General features: G+C 38.2%; 1 protein-coding gene across 1 annotated transcript in view; it reads right to left on the bottom strand.

The window, feature by feature from the left end:
• Positions 1-9,873: 9,873 nt before the first annotated feature.
• Positions 9,874-20,915, bottom strand: part of LOC100158090 (olfactory receptor 1J4-like) — a 39,965-nt gene continuing 28,923 nt past the window's right edge. Inside the window, exon 2 of the mRNA XM_085019415.1 lies at positions 9,874-12,318. Within this exon, the coding sequence (XP_084875541.1) occupies positions 11,169-12,116 (948 nt within the window). The 5' untranslated portion in view covers positions 12,117-12,318 and the 3' untranslated portion in view covers positions 9,874-11,168. The remainder of the gene's footprint in view (positions 12,319-20,915) is intronic.

Genomic DNA, 20,915 nt, shown 5'->3' with positions numbered 1-20,915 from the left:
GCTCCTCTCCAGTCTACTGGTGATGGAGGGGGGGTGGGAATATCATAGATATTGATTTCATGATTGTGGCCACCACACTAGGTCTCTCACCTTCTGATGGAGAAAAATAATAACTGCCTGCATTTCTTTTATCACCTAGTGTTGCCAAAGCAAGTGACACCCTCAATACTAAACATGATTCCTTTCAATTCAAACCAGAGGAAATTCTTCCTTTTTTTCTTTTTTCAGGATTTCTATGATCTTTTATTCTTATTTTTATAACTTATTTTTTCCCACTGTACACCAAGGGGATCAAGTTATCCTTACATGTATACATTTTCCCCACCCTTTGTTCTGTTGCAATATGAGTATCTAGACATAGTTCTCAGTGCTACGCAGCAGGATCTCCTTGTAAATCTATTCAAAGTTGTGTCTGATAATCCCAAGCTCCCAATCCCTCCCACTCTCTCCACCCATCAGGCAGCCACAAGTCTATTCTTCAAGTCCATGATTTTCTTTTCTGTGGAGATGTTCGCTTGTGCTGTATATTAGATTCCAGTTATAAGTGATATCATATGGTATTTGTCTTTGTCTTTTTGGCTAATTTCACTCAGGACGAGATTCTTTACTTCCATCCATGTTGCTGCAAATGGCATGATGTCATTCTTTTTTATGGCTGAGTAGTATTCCATTGTGTATATATACCACATCTTCCTAATCCAATCATCTGTTGATGGACATTTGGGTTGCTTCCATGTCCTGGCTATTGAGAATACTGCTGCAATGAACATGTGGGTGACTGTGTCTCTTTTAAGTAGAGTTTCGTCCGGATAGATACCCAAGAGTGGGATTGTGGGGTCATATGGAAGTTCTATGTATAGATTTCTAAGGTATCTCCAAACTGTTCTCCATAGCGGCTGTACCAGTTTACATTCCCACCAGCAGTGCAGGAGGGTTCCCTTTTATCCACACTCCTTCCAGCACCTGTTATTTGTAGATTTATCAATGATGGCCCTTCTGACTGGTGTGAGGTGGTATCTCATGGTAGTTTTGATTTGCATTTCTCTTATAATCAACGATGTTGAGCATTTTTTCATGTGTTTGCTGGCCATCTGTATACTTTCATTGAAGAATAGTCTATTCAGGTCTTTTGCCCATTTTTCCATTGGTTGATTGGATTTTTGATGTTGGGTTGTATAAGTTGCTTGTATATTCTAGAGATGAAGCCCTTGTCAGTTGCATCATTTGAAACTATTTTCTCCATTCTGTAAGTTGACTTTTTGTCTTCATTTGAGTTTCCTTCGCTGTGCAGAAGATTTTCAGTTTGATGAGGTCCCATGGGTTTATTTTTGCTCTAATTTCTATTGCTTTGGGAGACTGACCTGAGAAAATATTCATGATGTTGATGTCAGAGAGTGTTTTGCCTATGTTTTCTTCTAGGAGTTTGATGGTGTCCTGTCATATATTTAAGTCTTTCAACCATTTGGAGTTTATTTGTGTGCATGGTGTGAGGGTGGGTTCTAAGTTCATTGCTTTGCATGCAGCTGTCCAGGTTTCTTAAGAAGGCTTGCTGAATAGACTCTCTTTTTCCCATTTTATGTTCCTTCCTCCCTTGTCAAAGATTAACTGACCATAGGTGTCTGGGTTTATTTCCATGTTCTCTATTCTGTTCCATTGGTCTATCTGTCTGTTTTGATACCAGTACAACACTGTTTTGATGACTGTGGCTTTGTAGTATTTCTTGATGTCTGGGAGAGTTATGCCCTCTGCTTGGTTTTTGTTTCTCAGGATTGCTTTGGTGATTCTGGGTCTTTTGTTGTTCCATATAAATGTTTGGATTGTTTGTTCTAGTTCTGTGAAAAATGTCATGAGTAATTTGATAGGGATTGCATTGAATTTATAGATTGCTTTGGGTAGTATGGCCATTTTTCTGACACTAAGCTATTAGGTGGACATTGAAAAGTAAGTACAACAAACAGGACCTCTTTCTATAGGAGACTAACCCTCAAGGGCATACCTGACCAAGGACTTACTAAATGAACATTAATACAGATTCCCTGTGTTATGATTTTGGTCCCACCACTTTCTCACTTGTGATGTAAGACTTGTGATGTTAAATCTCTCTTGGTCTCATGTTGTGCCTCTATTTTGTGAAGATGCTACTATCACAGCTTGATAGATTTTTAAAATGGATTGTAATTCATTAAGAATGAATATGTAAGAACACTCTTCTGTGTAAAATAAACACCAAAAATGGCATATATTATGTTATTATTTTATCTGCATTCCCCCCAAAAAACAGTATAATGTTCAGGAATTTAAGAAAACAGTATTATGAGGTGGTCAACATAAATTACCAAGAAGCAGACCTAAAATTTTATGTTAACTCTCAGTCTTAAGGTGCATTTATGAGTTCATATCCTATCACTGTGGTAAGTACACAACTAGAATTTGTCTAAATGCAGGTTTATCTTCTTGCCAAAAAATAAACCTTTATTCAGTGTATGTACCTTCATCTATCTCCATCTACACCTAATCCTACAAGTTGGCTCAGATATGGATATTCAATTTTAGGAAGATACCTGAGACTTTAGACGGGGTCTGAGAGCTGAGAGATACTGAAGGATTGGGGTATCTCTTAGAATTCAGTTACTTGATTGACCACCACTCTATCCCAATATTGATCTTAACACTGATGATAATGGGAAGTTAAAGAACACAATGAAAGACAAATACATTTTTCCATGATTGCATCACTGAATTTCTCAGTAACCTGGAAGGGATGTGCTATTAAAACTTCACTCTTGGGAGTTCTAATTGTAGCTCAGGGCATTAAGTACCTGACTAGTGTCTATAATTATGCCAGTTTGAACTCTGTCTTCACTCAGTGGTTTGAGGATACCACTGAGCTACAGTGTAGGTTGCAGTCAGGGCTCGGATCTGGCATTGCTGTAGCAGTGGTGTAGGCCAGCTGCCACAGCTCTGATTTAACCCCTAGCCCAGGAACTGCAATATGCTGCAGGTGTAGCCCTAAAAATTAAAAATTAAAAAAATATAAAACTGCACTATCAATGTACTCAGAAGGAGTAGGAAATGAGCATGAACATAGAGTTAGTAACAGCTGAAGTCACATATCTCTCTATGATTTTGAATATATACTGGAATCTTTGATCCTATGAAACTACTGTTCCACTGTCTCTTTAGTTAGACAAAAAGGCAGGACCTCAAGAAGAAATATTTTGGGATTTGAAGGAGTGCTTCTGCTCAGATTACTGTCCACACTAATATTCCTGCGGCCCTTTAGTTTGCCAATGGCTTTCATATGCATTCAATATAATTCAATCCATCAAAATTTATTTCTGTCTAGGAAGCAGAGAACAGTGTTTTTTCCCGCTTGTATTTGACCAATAGGAGTAGTGAAATCACTTAAACAAGCTCTCATAGATATTGCATAGTGGAACTTGGCCTCAAACATTAATTTTCTGGTCATTTTTCACTGCATAGAATCCAGCTATTTCCTTTTATGGGGGAAAGAGCAGCTAAGGTAATATGTTAAAAGTGAAAAGTTAAATGTTAAAATATGCCTGGGAGAGGAACATGACATTAACCCTGTGTAATTGGGTAAGAATCTTTCAGCACATGTTTTCTCCAGACCAGGGAGATGCTCAGGTTTATGACCTGACTCAGTTCACAGCACTCAAGGAGGAAACAGGCACTTAACCCTTCTGCCAAGCACTGGCTTCTCACTGAAAACTGCTGGTTCATACATAGTCCAGGATCTCACAGATCAACTACAGGAGAACCAGAACTCCTAATGACACCCAGGAGCTGCAATGGGAACAGACAGAACAATACAGACATGAAACATTGATTCCATCAGCACCGTGTGCAAATAGGTGTTTGAGAATTTCTCAGTAGTGAAGATGGGACAGGTGTGGGACATTGAGAGAAAGACTATGGATGGGGCTGATATTCCAGTTTTCTTACTAAATACTTTCCCCTGCACTCTCAGTACATGGATAGTCAGGGGTTTGGGCCTTCACAAGGCTATAATTTGCTAAATGCATACAATGTGCCTAGCTTTTTAAGCATGTTACAGACAAGACCTCTCAGCAATTAGTGTGATCCCATGTCAGAGCACTGGATGCTGAGAATCATGTGGCCAAACCCAATGCCACCAAGCTATTAAGTGGGGAAATGATAAAGATATGTGTCAAGGTATGTGATTCCATAAATAAAGATGTCATTTTTAAATGGCTTGACCAAAATGAAGCAGGGTGTCAAAATATTAGGGTCCCAAGGTTCCTGCTGGAGGAGTCCAATCACAGATAAATGGATGCCAATAGCTCTGCAAAGTACACTTCCTATGTATCAGCCTTTGTAGTTTCTGGTATCAGGCAGGTGGAGAGTAAAAAATGTGAGAATGTTTCACACACACACACACACACACACACACACACACAGATGTTTATATCTTCAATGTGAAGGAAGTCAAGGTGTGGGCTTGTTACACAAAAGTCCTCACACACTATGACAGACACATACTTGCCAAATGGAGATTTATATATTTCTATGGCTTATACTCTCACTAGATATATACAGTCAGGGTGTGAGTCAGCTTCACATAAACCTATGCAAAACTCACAAACAAAATACACATGTACAACACAGCTACACACACAGAACTGTCAAGCATCCAAGACCAGAGCCATTTTTGTCACAAGAAGGCCTTCATATTTAAATCACAAGCAGTGCACAAGGTCTTACACATTGCACACAAGTGGTAGATGCACATAGAATAAGAATGCACTGAGGAAATGTCCAGGCTTCTCTGACCTCTGTGTATCCTAGTGTGTGGCATTCAGTGTGTTTGCCAGTTACACATACACACATAGACTCACATAACACAATGCACACATACAAATACATATAACTTCTCTGATGGTAACTCACACACTTACAGACAGACACACATGCCTGTCTAGAGAGATTCCTGGGCTCTGTTTGAGTTATACATGTGCCTTAAGTTTAAATACCTTCTGCTTCATTCTGTTACCTGAATCCTCACTTTCTGTCCGGAAGACCCAGGACCCAATGAAAAAGAGAAAACCATAGTGGCCTGGGTCCCTGTACAGACTCTCTTGTAGTTTCTCCACTTTCAGAATGATACAAAAGAAAAGTTTGTTTTCTTCATCCTAAAGAGACCCCAGAGGGAATCCACCCCAGGCCCCAACTAGAGAAGCAATCAACTGGGGCAACAGCCTAACTTCATCCTGACATTTTGGGAAAGAGGATGATTAGGGTTCACAGGGCTGAGCTGCACCTGGATTCACAGGAGACTGTGTCCCTGATATCATTGGCAATTTTGGTTTCTGGTAAAGTCTCTGGAAACAAGGAGTTCCCAAATTGATGGTGGCCTCTATATAATAAGCACTGTTTCTCTCAACAGCAGTGTGTGACACAGCCAGTGGAAGGGCTTCTGCAGGTTCCCCAACACTGACACAGCCTTTTTGTAGAACACAACACCCCTTAAAATGTGCACATCTTCCCACTCCCATGAAGGTTTTATATGGTATGATCTATGACTTGTTCAGGAGAAAGGGGATTGAATACATATGGAAATAAAGTCTCTGGGTTCTTGCACTTCTAAGAGGGCATACTTGAACATCTTATCTAAGGCCATTGAGACTCATTTTCTATGAAGTGGAAACAATAATCACAGTCTTTGTGTGAGTTTGAAGAATGGTTAAATGATCACCTAATGAAAGTTTAATAAATGTTAAGGTTTATTGTCAGTGTTTTTGTATCACTAGAGATCAGCTATGACTCACAACAGGCAACTGTGATTTGTAACTCTTGAATGAAATCATCTGTTAATTCATTCACTCATTCCCTTAAATAATCTTCATGGTTTCCACAAATGTAATACTGATATATTCTATAGAGACATAACAGATAATGACATAATCAGGAATCCCTTTCTTAAAACACACATCAAAATAGGAGGTGACACAGAAAAAAAGTTCAGGCAAAATGAATGGCAGGTAAATGGTGAAACGTGCTGTGAAATGATGAGAATCATGCATGGAGCCAGAGAGACTCATGAAGATAAAAAAATACCCCAGTGTTACAAGGTTCTTTTCCAAAGGAACACAAACACCCATTCAAGCAAGTGGCTCAAGGTCTGTAAACTGGTTTACACCACTACACACCTAATAGATTGGCTAAAATTGAAAAGAATGCTGCTGTCAGTGTCACCAAAGATATGATGGAACTGGAACACACATAAACTACTCGTGGGAATACAAAGAGTTTGAATATTAAAAAAAGTTAACCATTACTTAGAACATGACTAGGTATTTGTACAAGAAAAATAATGTATATAGTTTTACATAGATTTATACAAGAGTGTTCACACCAGCTTTATTTAATCGCCAAAAGCTGGAAACAGCCTAGATGTTCATCATTGAATTTGCTCTAAGTGAATTGACTTATAATACAGTACATCACAGGAAACTATACTCAATATTTTATAATAATTGATCATGAAAAGGACATGAGAAGAATACATGTACATGTGTATGTGTGTGTATAAAAATTACTTTGATGTACTCTTAAAAATAACACATTTTAAATGAACTGTACTTCAATAACAAATAAAGTCTTATGAAAGTAAAAAAAGATAAACATAAAGTTTGAAAATTAAATTTTAAAATAATAAAAAAAATTAAAACGGTTGTAGTATATCCTCAAGCTGGACTAAAACTCTGCTTTGAAAAGAATTTACTATTGATACAAAATACAATATCAGTAAATCACAAAACACTTAATACAGTGAAAGAAGGCAGCAAGAAAAGAATAGACACTGTATTATTCCACTGAAGTAAGCTTCTAGGAGATGCAAACTAATCCCCGAGACAGAAGGAGATTACTGGTTCCCCTGAGGACAGATGTTAGGAGCAAAGAGAGGGAAGAATAGTAGACATTGGGAAATTCATGATCTTGATGGCCTGTGGTGATAATTTCATGGGTATGTGCATAGGTCAAAACTAGTCAAATGATTTACTTCATTTTATTTACCTTTTTTAAAATTAGTTGATTTATAATGTTGCACCCATTTCTGTAGTATAGGAAAGAGACCCAGTCCTATACATATACACTCCCTTTCTTATTTTATTTCATTATTAAAGTATAGTTGATTTACAATGTTGTGTCGATTTCTGCTCTACAACAAAATGACCTGGCATATTTACATTCTTTTTCTCATATTATCTTCCATTATGCTCCATCCCAAGAAATTGGATATAGTTCCCAGTAGGACCTCATTGCTTATCCATTCCAAATTTAATAGTTTGTATCTACTAATTCAAACTCCAGTCCATCCCACTCCTTCCCCTTCCCCCTTGGCAACTGAAAGTCTATTCTCCATGTCTATAAGTATTTTTCTATTTTGTGGATAGGTTCATTTGTGCCCTTTTTAGATTTCACATGTAAGTGATATCATATGTTTGTCTTTCTATTTTTGACTTACATTCCCTTTCTTATATTCTCTTCCATCACGGTCTATCCCAAGAGACTGGATATAGTTCCCTCTTCTATACAGTAGGACCTCATTCCTTATCCATTCCAAATGCAAAAGTTTGCAACTAATAACCCAAAACACCCTGTCCACCCCATTTCCCACTCCTCCCACTTGGCAAGCACAGGTCTGTCCGGTATGACTATGAGTCTGCTTCTGTTGTGTAGATAGGTTCATTTGTGCCATGTTCATTTTAGATTCCACATGTAAGTGATACCATATGATGTTTGTCTTTCTGACTTACTTCCCTTAGTATGAGACTATCTAGTTGTATCATGTTGCTTCAAATGTCTAAGTAGTATTCCATTCTCTATATATACCACCTCCTCTGAATCCATTCATGTCTTGATGGACACATAGGTGATTTCCAAGTCTGGGCTATTATGAACAATGCTGCTATGAACATAGAGGTACATGTATTTTTTTGAATTATAGTTTTATCCATACATATGCCCTGGACCTAGAGTGGGATGGTTGGATCATATTCATTTTTTTGAGTCAAATTGTATAGTTTAGCTACATGAAGATTATTTCATGTCATGCATAACTCCATAAATCTGGGTGATTTTAAAGAAACAACAACAGAAATAAGTATGGCCATGTTATTCCTCTATGGAAACCCTTCTAGTCAGTTTCCAAATCAGAATTATAATGGTTAACTTTATATATCAACTTTGCTGGGAAACAGTATCCAGATATTTGGTCAAACACACATCTAGATTATTTCCATGCCAGTATCTTTATGGATGACATTAACATTGCTATCCACAGACTCTGAATGAAGTAGACTGTCCTCCATAATGAGGGTGCTCATTATCCATTCAGTTAAGGACCTTAAGAAAAAGAATGAGCTCCCACAAAGAAGAGGCTCTTCTGTCAGCAGCCTGCCTTCAGACTCCAGCTGCAACTTTTCTCTGTGTTTCCAGCCTGCCAACCTGCCATGCTGACTTTATACTTGCTAGCCTCCACAATTATGTTAGCCAGTTCTGTAAATGAAACCTCTCTCTCCTTTGATTCTTCTCTTATGCAGCATATGGAAGTTCCCAGGTCAGGGATCAGATCAACCACACAGTAGCCACCTACACCACTGCTGTGGCAATGGGATCCTTTCACCTACTGCAGGGACACCACCAATCCAGGAACTCCATAAATCTCTTTCTCTTACACACACACACACACACACACACACACACACACAACATGCAAGCTATTAATTCTACTTCTCTGGAGAATCTTGACTGATACACCTACCAGGATTTTTAGTGCCCTAAAAATCTGGTCCTCTGATATCTCTGAACTCATCACCCCTGATCCCTCCCCACCTTGGACCTATCCAGGTACAGAGGCCCGATTAATGTCCCTGGGATAGGCCAGGCACCATCTTACCTCAGTGTATTTCCAGGTGCTGATCTCCATTCTTTTTCCCAAGCAGCCCCATTGCTCACTTCCCTGTCCTCACTAATGTCTTTGGATGTTACCTTCCCAATGAGCTCTACCTAGACTACATGATGTTAAATTATGAACCCCGAATCATCACTCTTGTCCTCCCTCCTTTTCTGATCTTTAGGGCCACACATGGGGTATATGGAAATTTCCAGTCTAGGGGTAGATTCAGAGCTGCTGCTTCTTGCCTACACCACATCCACAACAAAGTCAGAACCAAGCCACAGCTGAGACCTACACTACAGCTCATGGCAATGCTGAATGCTTAACCCATTCATCCAGGTCAGCAATTGAACCTGTGTCCTCATTGATATTAGCCAGGTTTGTTATCACTGAGCCTTGACTGGAAATTCTTTTTCACCCTTTTACTCCATCTTTAGCTATAGATTTTTTTACATATTAGAAAATTAGAATTTATTTATTTCAGACATATAAACCCATATACCATAGAACATTCAGCCCAGTTCTATGATGACATATTTTAAAAGTAAGTTAAGTTTATAGTGTGTTAGAAGCTTAAATCTTGCTATGGGAGAAATGGAACATGATGAGCTGGATCAGGAGTGCTGGAATGTTAACTCTACAAGGGGATATATTTTTTTAAACTTGTGTTCTCAGAATATAGAAAATTACCTGACATATATTAGTCATGCAATAGCTGTTTTTGTGTACAAAAATTATAAATTCAGACATTTAGCAATTTTCCTATTAGAAGTGACATCTGTGGAGAAAATACAACACTCATTTCCAAGACTAAAATTAATCCAATAGTTGTATACTGTTCTCAACACAAATATCCAATTTATGGGGAAAAATTAGTTTTCCTGGAATGGGGAAATTTGGTAATTAAATTGACTACTCTTGCTCCATTATTGTCAAAACCACATTCAAACTAAATTTATTTATATTTAACAAACTATCAAAAGTACTGTATTAACAATATAAGCATTTTGGACTTTACTAAAAAAATATTAGAAACTTAATTGAAGATTTGTAGATTTGGAAGGCAAGAAGCCAGACATGGAAGCAACCCAAATGCACATCAACAGATGAATGAAAAAGTTGATGTGCTACAGCTATATAATAGATTATTGCTCAGTCATAAAAAGAATGAAATAGTGCCATGGAGGTAGAAATTAATATATTAAAAGAAGTAAACCAGACAGAGACAAGCATATATCATATGATTCTGCATATATATGGTATCTGAAAAAAATGATACAGAGAGTTCCTCTTGTGGCTCAAGGGAAATGAATCCAATAGTATGTATGAGAATGTGGGTTCAATCACTGGACTGGGTCAGTGGGTTGTGGATCTAGCATTGCCCTGAGCTGTGGTATAGGTAGCAGTCATGGCTTGGATCTGAACATGGCTATGGGGTAGGCCGGCAGCTATAGCTCTGCTTTGACTCCTAACATGGGAATTTCCATATGCTGCTGGTGCAGCACCCCCCCAAATTAAGGATAGAAATGAACTTATACACAAAAGAAAAATAGACACACAGACATAGAAAACAAACTTATGGTTACTAAAGCTGAAAGGGGGGTGGACAAATTATGAGTTTGGGATTAACACATAAACACTCTGTATATAAAACAGATAACTAACAAGGACCAATTGTATAGCACATAGGACTGTACTCATATATTGTGATAAGTTACATGTGCTGGAAAATAACCTGAACATATACATATATACTTAATAATATATAAAAGATCTAATCACTTTGCATTACACTTGAAACTAACACAACATTGTATGCCAACTAAACTTCAAATTTATTACTTAATTAATTAAAGAATTGAAAAACCAATGCCAAAGAATAGATAACTGTAATGAAACTTAAATATACTTGAAAAGGTGTAAAAAAGTAATAATACAACATATTGGAAAAATTAAAATTTAAACATATTTACACATATACACAAAGGAGTTTGGGGCATTGAAGATCACACATTGGATGTGTGTTATGGGTAATGTCACATATAGGGGTATGGAAAAATAAATTGACAAGAGATATAGCTAAAGGGAAAGAAATTGATCCAATAACAGTGACTCTTTAAGGGAGAGTGAGGAAACTGCTTGAGACATGGGTGACCAACACATAGCTTTTTAAGGCTTTACTAACAATGCCAGTGAATGAAAGAAGAACATGGTTCAGTGATTCTCATTTGGCTAAAAGGTTACTGTTTCTGAAAAGAATCTGCAGAGCCAATGTCATGTCTCTGTTTCTCAGGCTGTAGATGAAAGGGTTCAGCAAGGGGGTGACCACTGTGTACATTATTGAAGCAATGGTGTCTTTGTCATGGGACTGGCCTGATGAGGAGGAAAGGTACACTGCCATACTTGTCCCATAGAATAGAGACACCACAGAGAGGTGGGAGCCACAGGTGGACAAGGCTTTGAAAATCCCTTTAGGAGAGTGGACACTGAGGATGGAGACCACAATACAGCCATAAGAGACAAGGATGCCACTCAGTGGAAAGATGAAAACTGCTGGCCCTAGAGAGAATATGACCAGCTCATTGAGAGAGGTGTCTGAGCAGGACAACTTAATCAGGGAAGCAAGGTCACAGAAGAAGTGGGGGATAATGTTGTCAGCACAGAAGGACAGTTGAGCCAGGAGAAGGGTGTGTGTCAGGGCATAGGCACAGGAGAGGAGCCAGGATCCAGCCAATAGACAAAGACACAGTTCTTCCTTCATGATGATGGCATAGCGTAGAGGGTGACAAATAGCCACATACCTGTCATAGGCCATCACTGCAAGAAGAAGGTTATCAATGCAACTAAAAAATATAAAAAAATATGTCTGTGTTACACACCCTGCATATGGAATGGATTGATCCTGAGTCTGCATGTTCATCAACATCTTAGGGACAGTGACAGATGAAAAGGAAACATCAGAGAAGGCCAGGTGGCTGAGGAAGAAGTACATGGGGGTGTGGAGACGAGGGTCCAGCCTGATGAGAAGGATGATGAGGAGGTTCCCCAGCACTGTGGTCAGGTACATACCCAGGAACAGGGCAAAAACCATGCCTTGCTGCTCTGGCCAGATGTGTAGCCCCACGAGGACGAACTTGGACATGGAAACGCTGCTCTGGTTCTCCCTTCTCATGCTGCTTTAGTCTGTTTTTGGAATGTAGATATCAGAAATTCCTGGAACTTAGAAGTTCTGAGCATTGCAGTTACCACATGGTTACATGGTTTCTCAGAGTGATTGTCTCAGTGTACAGACAGGTCTCACTGCACTGCACTCACACACTGAAGCTTCATCCAGTCTGGTAGGAGCAACACATCTTGATTTGTCTGAACAATGACTGTCACATGGAGAAAGTGTATGATATCAATCAAAACCTTCAGTGGAAATAAGGAACTGTTCATTCTCTTTTTTACAAATTGGAGACATCATGATAGACAGTAAGGAGGGAGTAATGAATAAGACACAGTACCTTCCATGGCTCTACTGTCAGACTGCTTATGTGCTTGTGTCCATCTAACACACACACACACACACCACTTAAAGCATTATTTGGAAGATTAATATACCATGTACAAAATAATGTGCTCAAATCAAAATCTTATTTTCATCATTATAATGAATGTAAGGAGTACAAAAGAAAGAAGAAAGAATGAAAGAAAGAAGAAACAAAAGAGAAAGAGGAAGAAGTGAAGGAAGGAATGTAGGAAATAAGGTATGAAGGATATAAGGTAGGCAGGGAGGGAGGAAGTAAAAGACAAACATTAAGAAAGTTCCTCAAAAACTTCTACAGAATTTCCATATAACTAAGGAATTTTACTTGTGTTTATATACCCTGAATAATTGACAGCTGTGGCCAAAGAGGTATTTACACACTCATATTTAAAATAGCATTATTCACAGTAGCCAAAAGATAGAAATAATCTATGTCCTTTAGCAAATGATTGAATAAATAAAATATGGTCATTAAATATAGATCAATACACTTCAGCCTTAAAAAGGAAAGAAATCCTGATACAACCACAACATGAATGAACCTTGAAGATATTATGATAAGTAAAATCATGCAATCACAAAACTGTAAGTAATGTAAGATTCCATTCATATAAGAGTCCTACAATAGTCTATTTAATAAAGACAAAAAAAGGAATAGCAACTGACAGGGTCTGGTGTGGGGAGGAAAATGAGGAGTTATTTTTCAGTGTTTACAGAGTTTCCATTTGGTAAGATAAAAAATTCTGGAGGTGGCTGGTGGTGATGTTTGTACAAACACGTGAATTACTTAGTGCCACCAAATGTACACAAAAATTATTGAAATGCTACATATTGTTACATATATTTTAACACAATAAAATTTCTTTATTTAGAAAATGAGTATTTTCTCAGCTCAGACTCCCAAAGCAACAGAAATAAAACAAAAAAACAAAAAAACAAAAAAAAAAAAAAAAAACAATGGGACCTAATCAAACTGACAAGCATCTGCATGGCAAAGGAAACCCAAATGAAAGCAAAAAGACAACTTACACAATGGAGAAAAGAGTTTCAGATGATGCAACTGACAAGGGCTCAACCTCTAGCATACAAAAGCAACTTACACAACTCAACAGCAAAAAAGCCAACAACCCAATGGAAAAATGTGCAAAAGACCTGAATAGACTGTTCTCCAAGGAAGATATACAGATGGCCAACAAGCTCATGAATAAATGATCGACATCCCTAAATATTAGAGAAATGCAAATCAAAACTACCATGAGATACCACCTCACACCAGTATGAATGGCCATCACTAATAAGTCCACAAATAACAAGTGCTGGAGTGGGTGTGGAGAAAAGAGAACCCTCCTGCACTGTTGGTGGGAATGTAAGCTGGTACAACGATATTGGAGAACAGTATGGAGGTACCTTAGAAAACTTTACATAGAACTACCATATGACCCAGAAATCCCACTTTTGGGCATATATCCAGATAAAACTTTCCTTAAAAAATACACATGCTCCCACATGTTCATTGCAGCTGTATTCAAAATAGCCAAGACATGGAAACAACCCAAATGTCCATCAAAAGATGATTGGATTAGGAATATGTGGTATAGATACACAGTGGAATGCCACTCATCCATAAAAAAATGAAATAATGCTATTTGCAGCAATTTGGATAGACCTAAAGACTTATACAGAGTAAATTAAATCAGAAAGGGAAAGACAAATGTCATATGATATCACTCATATCTGGTATCTAATATACAGCACAAATAAACCTTTCCACTAAAACTAAATCATAGTCTTGGAGAATAGACATTTGGTTTCCTGGGGAGAGAGGGAGGGAGTGGGAGGGATTGGGGGCTTGGGGTTAATGGATGTGAACTATTGCTTTTGGAATGAATTAACAATGAGATCTGCTCTGTAGCACTGAGAACTATGTCTAGATACTTATAATTCAGCACAACACGCTTGACAGTGTAAAGAAAATGTGCAGTGTAAAGAAAAAGTGTAAAGAAAAAGTGTGTTGGGGAACATAACAAAAAAATGAATTAAAAAAAGAAAATATATCACAAGAGTCAATAAATACTGACTAAAAACAGCAATCAGAATGAGAGTGACCCCCAAATTAAATAAATCAGCTAATTATTTGGGCTGTATGAGTAAGGATATATCAAGAACTAAAGATGACAAAGATATAGAAGGCCATCAAGCAAGATAAAGTAGCTTCCTGAAAATGTGTACCTCTGAAGTCTTGCTTTCACATCCAGAAAACAGTACAGACCCAGACCATTGATGCCGCTTGAAAATTAGTAGATCCAGAGCACTTGATTTACTGCATTTTTAAAAAAAATTTCCAAGAAACGGCTTCCTTCATATCTTCCATTGGCTTTCTCTCCTCTTCCAACATCAGGGCTTTAAAATGGCTCCATTCTGAGCATACAGGCAAAGTGAGGGTCATGAGAATTTGCCTGATGAGGTGACCAGAGAGCCAAGATATTACAGACGCTGTACGACCAAGGACCAATATCAGAATTCACAGTTATCTCATTAACTAGACAAGGTTCCAAAATTAACCCCACCATGTTTCCCAGAGTAGAAATGTGGAAATCATTAAATATCAATGAGGAAACTTGCAAGAAGTTCAGTAGCCTTCAAACCTTCTGGACAAAGTGCCACCAACTTAATATAAATAGGACTTTGCTTCCTGTTTATGTCTAGAGATGAGACAAAAGAAGAATCAGGCTGTGCGGCTGTCTCACCAGGTCAAATGCATACACATATTTCCAAAGCCCTCATGTGGGCCTCTCTGCTCTACAGCCATCCAAGAGAGGAGAAGTAGAGTGTGAGTGTTTTATACACAGAAACGGACACTCAGCATGAAACATAGTGACCAAAAAACAAAATGGCATCTACTGCTTTTTGGCCTATTCATCACTTACTCATCCTAGTCGGAAGTGATATATGTATAGATTCATACCAAATTACTTACAACTTTAAAATGGAATCTTTTGGAGTTCCCATCCAGGTGCAATGGAAATGAATCTGACTAGAAAACATGCGGTTGTAGGTTCCATCCCTGGCCTCTCTCAGTGGGTTAAGGATCCAGCATTGTCATGAGCTGTGGTGTAGGTCACAGATGCAGCTCAGATCTGGCATTTCTGTGGCTCTGGCACAACTTGGCAGCTATAGCTCCACTTAGACCCCTAGCCTGGGAAACTCCATATCCTGTGAGTGTGGCTCTAAAAGAAAAAAGACAAAAAAATTAAAAAAAATATAAAATGGAATCTTTTCTCCATCACAATTTAAAAAACACAAAATCAAGGACATTTCTACACTGTTGGTGGAGATATAAAATGGTGTGGCCATTATGGAAAAGAGTAAGGAGAGTCCCCAAATATTCAAAATATAACTACCACATGATCCAGGAATCCCACTTCTGGGTGTAGACCAGAAAGGACTGGAATCAGGATCTCAGACATGTATCTACTATCCAATGTACACTGCAGCTCTGTGCAAAAGAGATAAACAATGGAAACAAACAACATGCTCATTGAAAGATGAATGGAACATGTGGCTTATACACACAATGGATTATAATTTTGGCTTAAAAAATGGAAAACCATCCTCCTTAAACTCTTTCAAAAGATTGAAGAAGAAGGAATACTCCCAAAGACATTCTATGATGCCACCATCACCCTCATTCCAAAACCAGAGATTACACCGAAAAAGAAAACTATCGCCCAATATATTTGATGAATACAGAGGAAAAAATTCTCAACAATATCTTAGCCAACCGAATCCAACAACTTATCAAAAAAATCATACACCATGACGAGGTAGGGTTCATCCCAGGCTCACAAGGATGGTTCAACATATGCAAATCAATCAGCATCATACACCACATTAACAAAAAAAAAGTCAAAAACCGTATGATCACCTCAATACACACAGAAAAAGCATTGGAAAAAGTCCAAGATCCATTCATGATCAAGACCCTCGCCAATGTGGGTATAGAGGGAACATTCCTGAACATAATCAAAGCCATTTATGATAAACCCACAGCAAATATAATACTCAATGGGGAAAAACTGAAAGCCTTCTCACTCAAATCTGGAACAAGACAGGGATGCCCACTCTCCCCACTGCTCTTCAACATAGTTTTGGAAGTCTTAGCCACAGCAATTAGACAAACAAAAGAAATAAAAGGCATCCATATAGGAAGAGAAGAGATCAAACTGTCACTGTATGCAGACGACATGACACCATACATAGAAAACCCTAAGGACTCAACCCCAAAATGATTTGAACTGATTCATAAATTCAGCAAAGTAGCAGGATATAAGATTAACATTCAGAAGTCAGTTGCATTTCTGTATACCAGCAATGAAATATTAGAAAAGGAATACAAAAATACGATACCTTTTCAAATTGCACCTCAAAATATCAAATACTTCAGAATACACTCGACCAAAGAGGTAAAGGACCTATATGCCGAGAACTATAAAACCTTAATCAAAAAAATCAAAGAAGATGGAAAGATATTCCATGTTCCTGGATTGGAAAAATCAATATTGCAAAAATGGCCATACTACCCAAAGCAATCTACAGATTCAATGCAATCCCTATCCAATTACCCATGACATTTTTCACAGAACTAGAACAAACCATCCAAACATTTATATAGAGCAACAAAAGACCCAGAATCGCCAAAGCAATCCTGAGAAACAAAAACCAAGCAGGAGGCATAACTCTCCCAGACTTCAAGAATTATTAGAAATCCGCAGTCATCAAAACAGTGTGGTACTGACATCAAAACAGACAGACAGACCAATGGAACAGAATAGAGAACCCAGAAATAAACCCTGACACCTATGGTCAGTTAATCTTTGACAAGGGAGGCAGGAACATTACATGGGAAAAAGAAAGTCTATTCAGCAAGCATTGTTGGGAAACCTGGACAGCTGCATGCAAAGCAAGGAATCTAGAACACACCCTCACACAATGCACAAAAATAAACTCAAAATGGCTGAAAGATTTAAATATACGACAGGACACCATCAAACTCCTAGAAGAGAACATAGGCAAAACACTCTCTGACATCAACATCATGAATATTTTCTCAGGTCAGTCTCCCAAAGCAATAGAAACTAGAGCAAAAATAAACCCATGGGACCTCATCAAACTGAAAAGCTTTTGCACAGCAAAGGAAACCCAAATGAAAACAAAAAGACAACTTACAGAATGGGAGAAAATAGTTTCAAATGATGCAACTGACAAGGGCTTAATCTCTAGAATATACAAGCAACTTATACAACCCAACAGCAAAAAAACCAATCAACCAATGGAAAAATGGGCAAAAGACCTGAATAGACATTTCTCCAAAGAAGATATACAGATGGCTAACAAACACATGAAAAAATGCTCAACATCGCTGATTATAAGAGAAATGCAAGTCAAAACTACCATGAGATACCACCTCACACCCGTCAGAATGGCCATCATGAATAAATCCACAAATAACAAGTGCTGGAGGGGCTTTGGAGAAAAGGGAACCCTCCTGCACTGTTGGTGGGAATGGAAACTGGTACAGCCACTATGGAGAACAGTTTGGAGATACCTTAGAAATCTATACATAGAACTTCCATATGACCCTCCAATCCCACTCTTGGGCATCTATCCAGACGAAACTCTACTTAAAAGAGACACATGCACCCGCATGTTCATTGCAGCACTATTCACAATAGCCAGGACATTGAAACAACCCCAATGTCCATTGACAGATGATTGGATTTGGAAGAGGTGGTATATATACACAATGGAATACTACTCAGCCATAAAAAAGGATGACATAATGCCACTTGCAGCAACATGGATGGAACTAGAGAATCTCATACTGAGTGAAATGAGCCAGAAAGACAAAGACAAATACCATGTGATATCACTTATAACTGGAATCTAATATCCAGCACAAATGAACATCTCCACAGAAAAGAAAATCACAGACTTGTGGCTGCCTTATTGCAGATGGAGGGAGTGGGAGGGATTGGGAACTTGGGCTTATCAGACACAACTTGGAATAGATTTACAAGGAGATCCTGCTGAGTAGCATTGAGAACTATGTTTAGATACTCATACTGCAACAAAACAAATCGTGAGGAAAAATATATACATGGAAGGATAACTTGATCCCCTTGCTGTAAAGTGGGAAAAGAAAAAGAAACCCTTCCATTTCTGACAAGATGGCTAAGTGAAATAAACCAGTCCTACAAGGAAAAAATTGCATAATTTCACTTTGAGAAACTCATATAAGACAGAATAAATGGCAATATCTAAGGGCCAGGGGGAAGGAGAAATGCAGCATTGTTATTTAATTGAAATAAAGAGTCAGTTATGCAAGAAGAATTAGTTCTAGAGACCTGTGTGACAGCATAATGCCTAGAGTCAAAAATAATATACTGTGCACCTAAAAACTCCTTAAAACAGTAGATCCCATAATAAGATTTGTTGCCACATAAAAGGGACACAAGGACATTTTTATAGGAGACAGATATGTTGTTGACCTTGATTGTGGTTGTAGCTTCACAAATGTGTGCACATGTCAAAACTCTTAAAATTATATACATTATATATGAGCAGATTTTGAATATCAATTACTTCTCACAAACTGTTTTAAAAATATATGCAAAGGCTACATCCACCCACCCAACCAACTCACAAACAATACATACTCACACAAACACGAATTCCACTACGTACACTGAAAAAAAATAACATAAATACAAGCAACATGCACACAGTAACCCAAGTACACACACATGTATTGCAGATTTCCAGCCTCCATGGTCTATTTTTAGCACTGTACAATAGCATTTTCCACAACCATGGAATTTCTATATAGCTATATTGTCCAATACAGCAGTACCAGTCTCCTGTGGCTACTGGAGACTTGAAATATAGCTAGCAAAACTATGGAACCCACTTTTTAATTTCAGATTATTTTTTAAAATTTTCATATTATAGCCACTTGAGGCTGATGGCACCATGTAGGTCAGTGTGTGAATCAGTCACTAAAAACACATGATTATAGGACCAACAGAAATACACATTTCTCTGTCTCTTTCTCCTGGTCCCGACATCATCACACACATCCAGGGGAAGAGATTGTTCCCCACCTTGATCTGACCTCTGCTGGTCCAAGCTACTACCTGAGAACTCATCTATGATGCCTTCATGGTCTCAGGATATTTAGCACTACCCAACTGTTTATAAGAAGGAGAACAATGAACAGGAAAGACCTGCATTTACCAACAGAACTGAGACCCCAGGGAACACACCCCCAAGCTTCTGGTTAAAGAAGAAGACAACTGAGTTAATTGCCCTATTTCTTGCCTTCCTCTTGAGAGGAATCCAGTTCAGGGACCAACGGGGCTGAGCTACAGGAGTCCCATAATATGTCTCTAATGTCAGTGACACACTGGCTTTTCTTCTGCCTGCTCAGGAGGAAATGGAGCATCCATGAATGTACCAAATTCTGAAGAACCCACAATGAAATCTGCCACTCTGTACACTGCAGAGAGGACCAAACAGAGCAGGACCAGCCTTGAGATCCCACACCACTGACCCTGAAGTGTGTTGGAGCACACATCCTATTACCATCATTTACTCCATCCATATGAAACCAAAAAAAACCTACAAAAGACAAAGCCATCTTGAGAAAAATGGGCAAAGCCCTAAGCATCACAATTCCTGATTGCAAAGTATACTACAAACCTTTAGAAATTAACACAGCATGTTACTGTCATTAAAATACACAAATAAAAAATGTGACAGAATATGGAGCCCAGAAATAATCCCACACATATATGCTAAACTGATCTTTGACTAGAGATCCAAAAACACACTATGGGGAAAGGTTAGTCTCTTCAATAAGTGGTGCAGGGAAACTGGATATCTACACACAAAAGAAAGAAAGAAAATCCCCAACAGTGAAAACAACTCTCTGTGATATCCCATTATGGGGACAAAAATGTTTGCCACCTTGTTGGGCGACAACATGGCCATAAGGGAGCTATTCAAGTGCATCTCACAGTTCACAGCCATATTCCAACAACATGGGTGGGTCTGGATGGTATTATGCTCTGTGAAATAAGGCAGAGAGACAATGATTAATATCATGGTATCTCACATATATATGGAGTCTAAATATCAGAACAACAAAACAACATATCAACAAATCAAAATGAAAATAGGCTCATAGATACAGAGAAGAAACATGTACTTGCCAGAGGGGACAGTATCTGGGAATAATAAGTGATATGGAACAAACCTTGAGTTATAAAATAAAGAAACCATGGCAATTTAATATACAGAATATAGTATATGATCAATAATACTGTAAAAACTTAGGGGACAGATAGTTACTAGATTAATAATTGTGGAGATCATTTTGTGATG

The sequence above is a fragment of the Sus scrofa genome, chromosome 1 (genome assembly GCF_054392235.1).
Source record: "Sus scrofa isolate SSC_HxYL_T2T_F1_AM1 chromosome 1, Sscrofa_HxYL_maternal_Yorkshire_Landrace_v2.0, whole genome shotgun sequence".
In the NCBI taxonomy this organism is placed as follows: domain Eukaryota; kingdom Metazoa; phylum Chordata; class Mammalia; order Artiodactyla; family Suidae; genus Sus; species Sus scrofa.
Note: the sequence above shows the minus strand (reverse complement) of the source record. Positions and strands in the feature narration are given on the sequence as shown.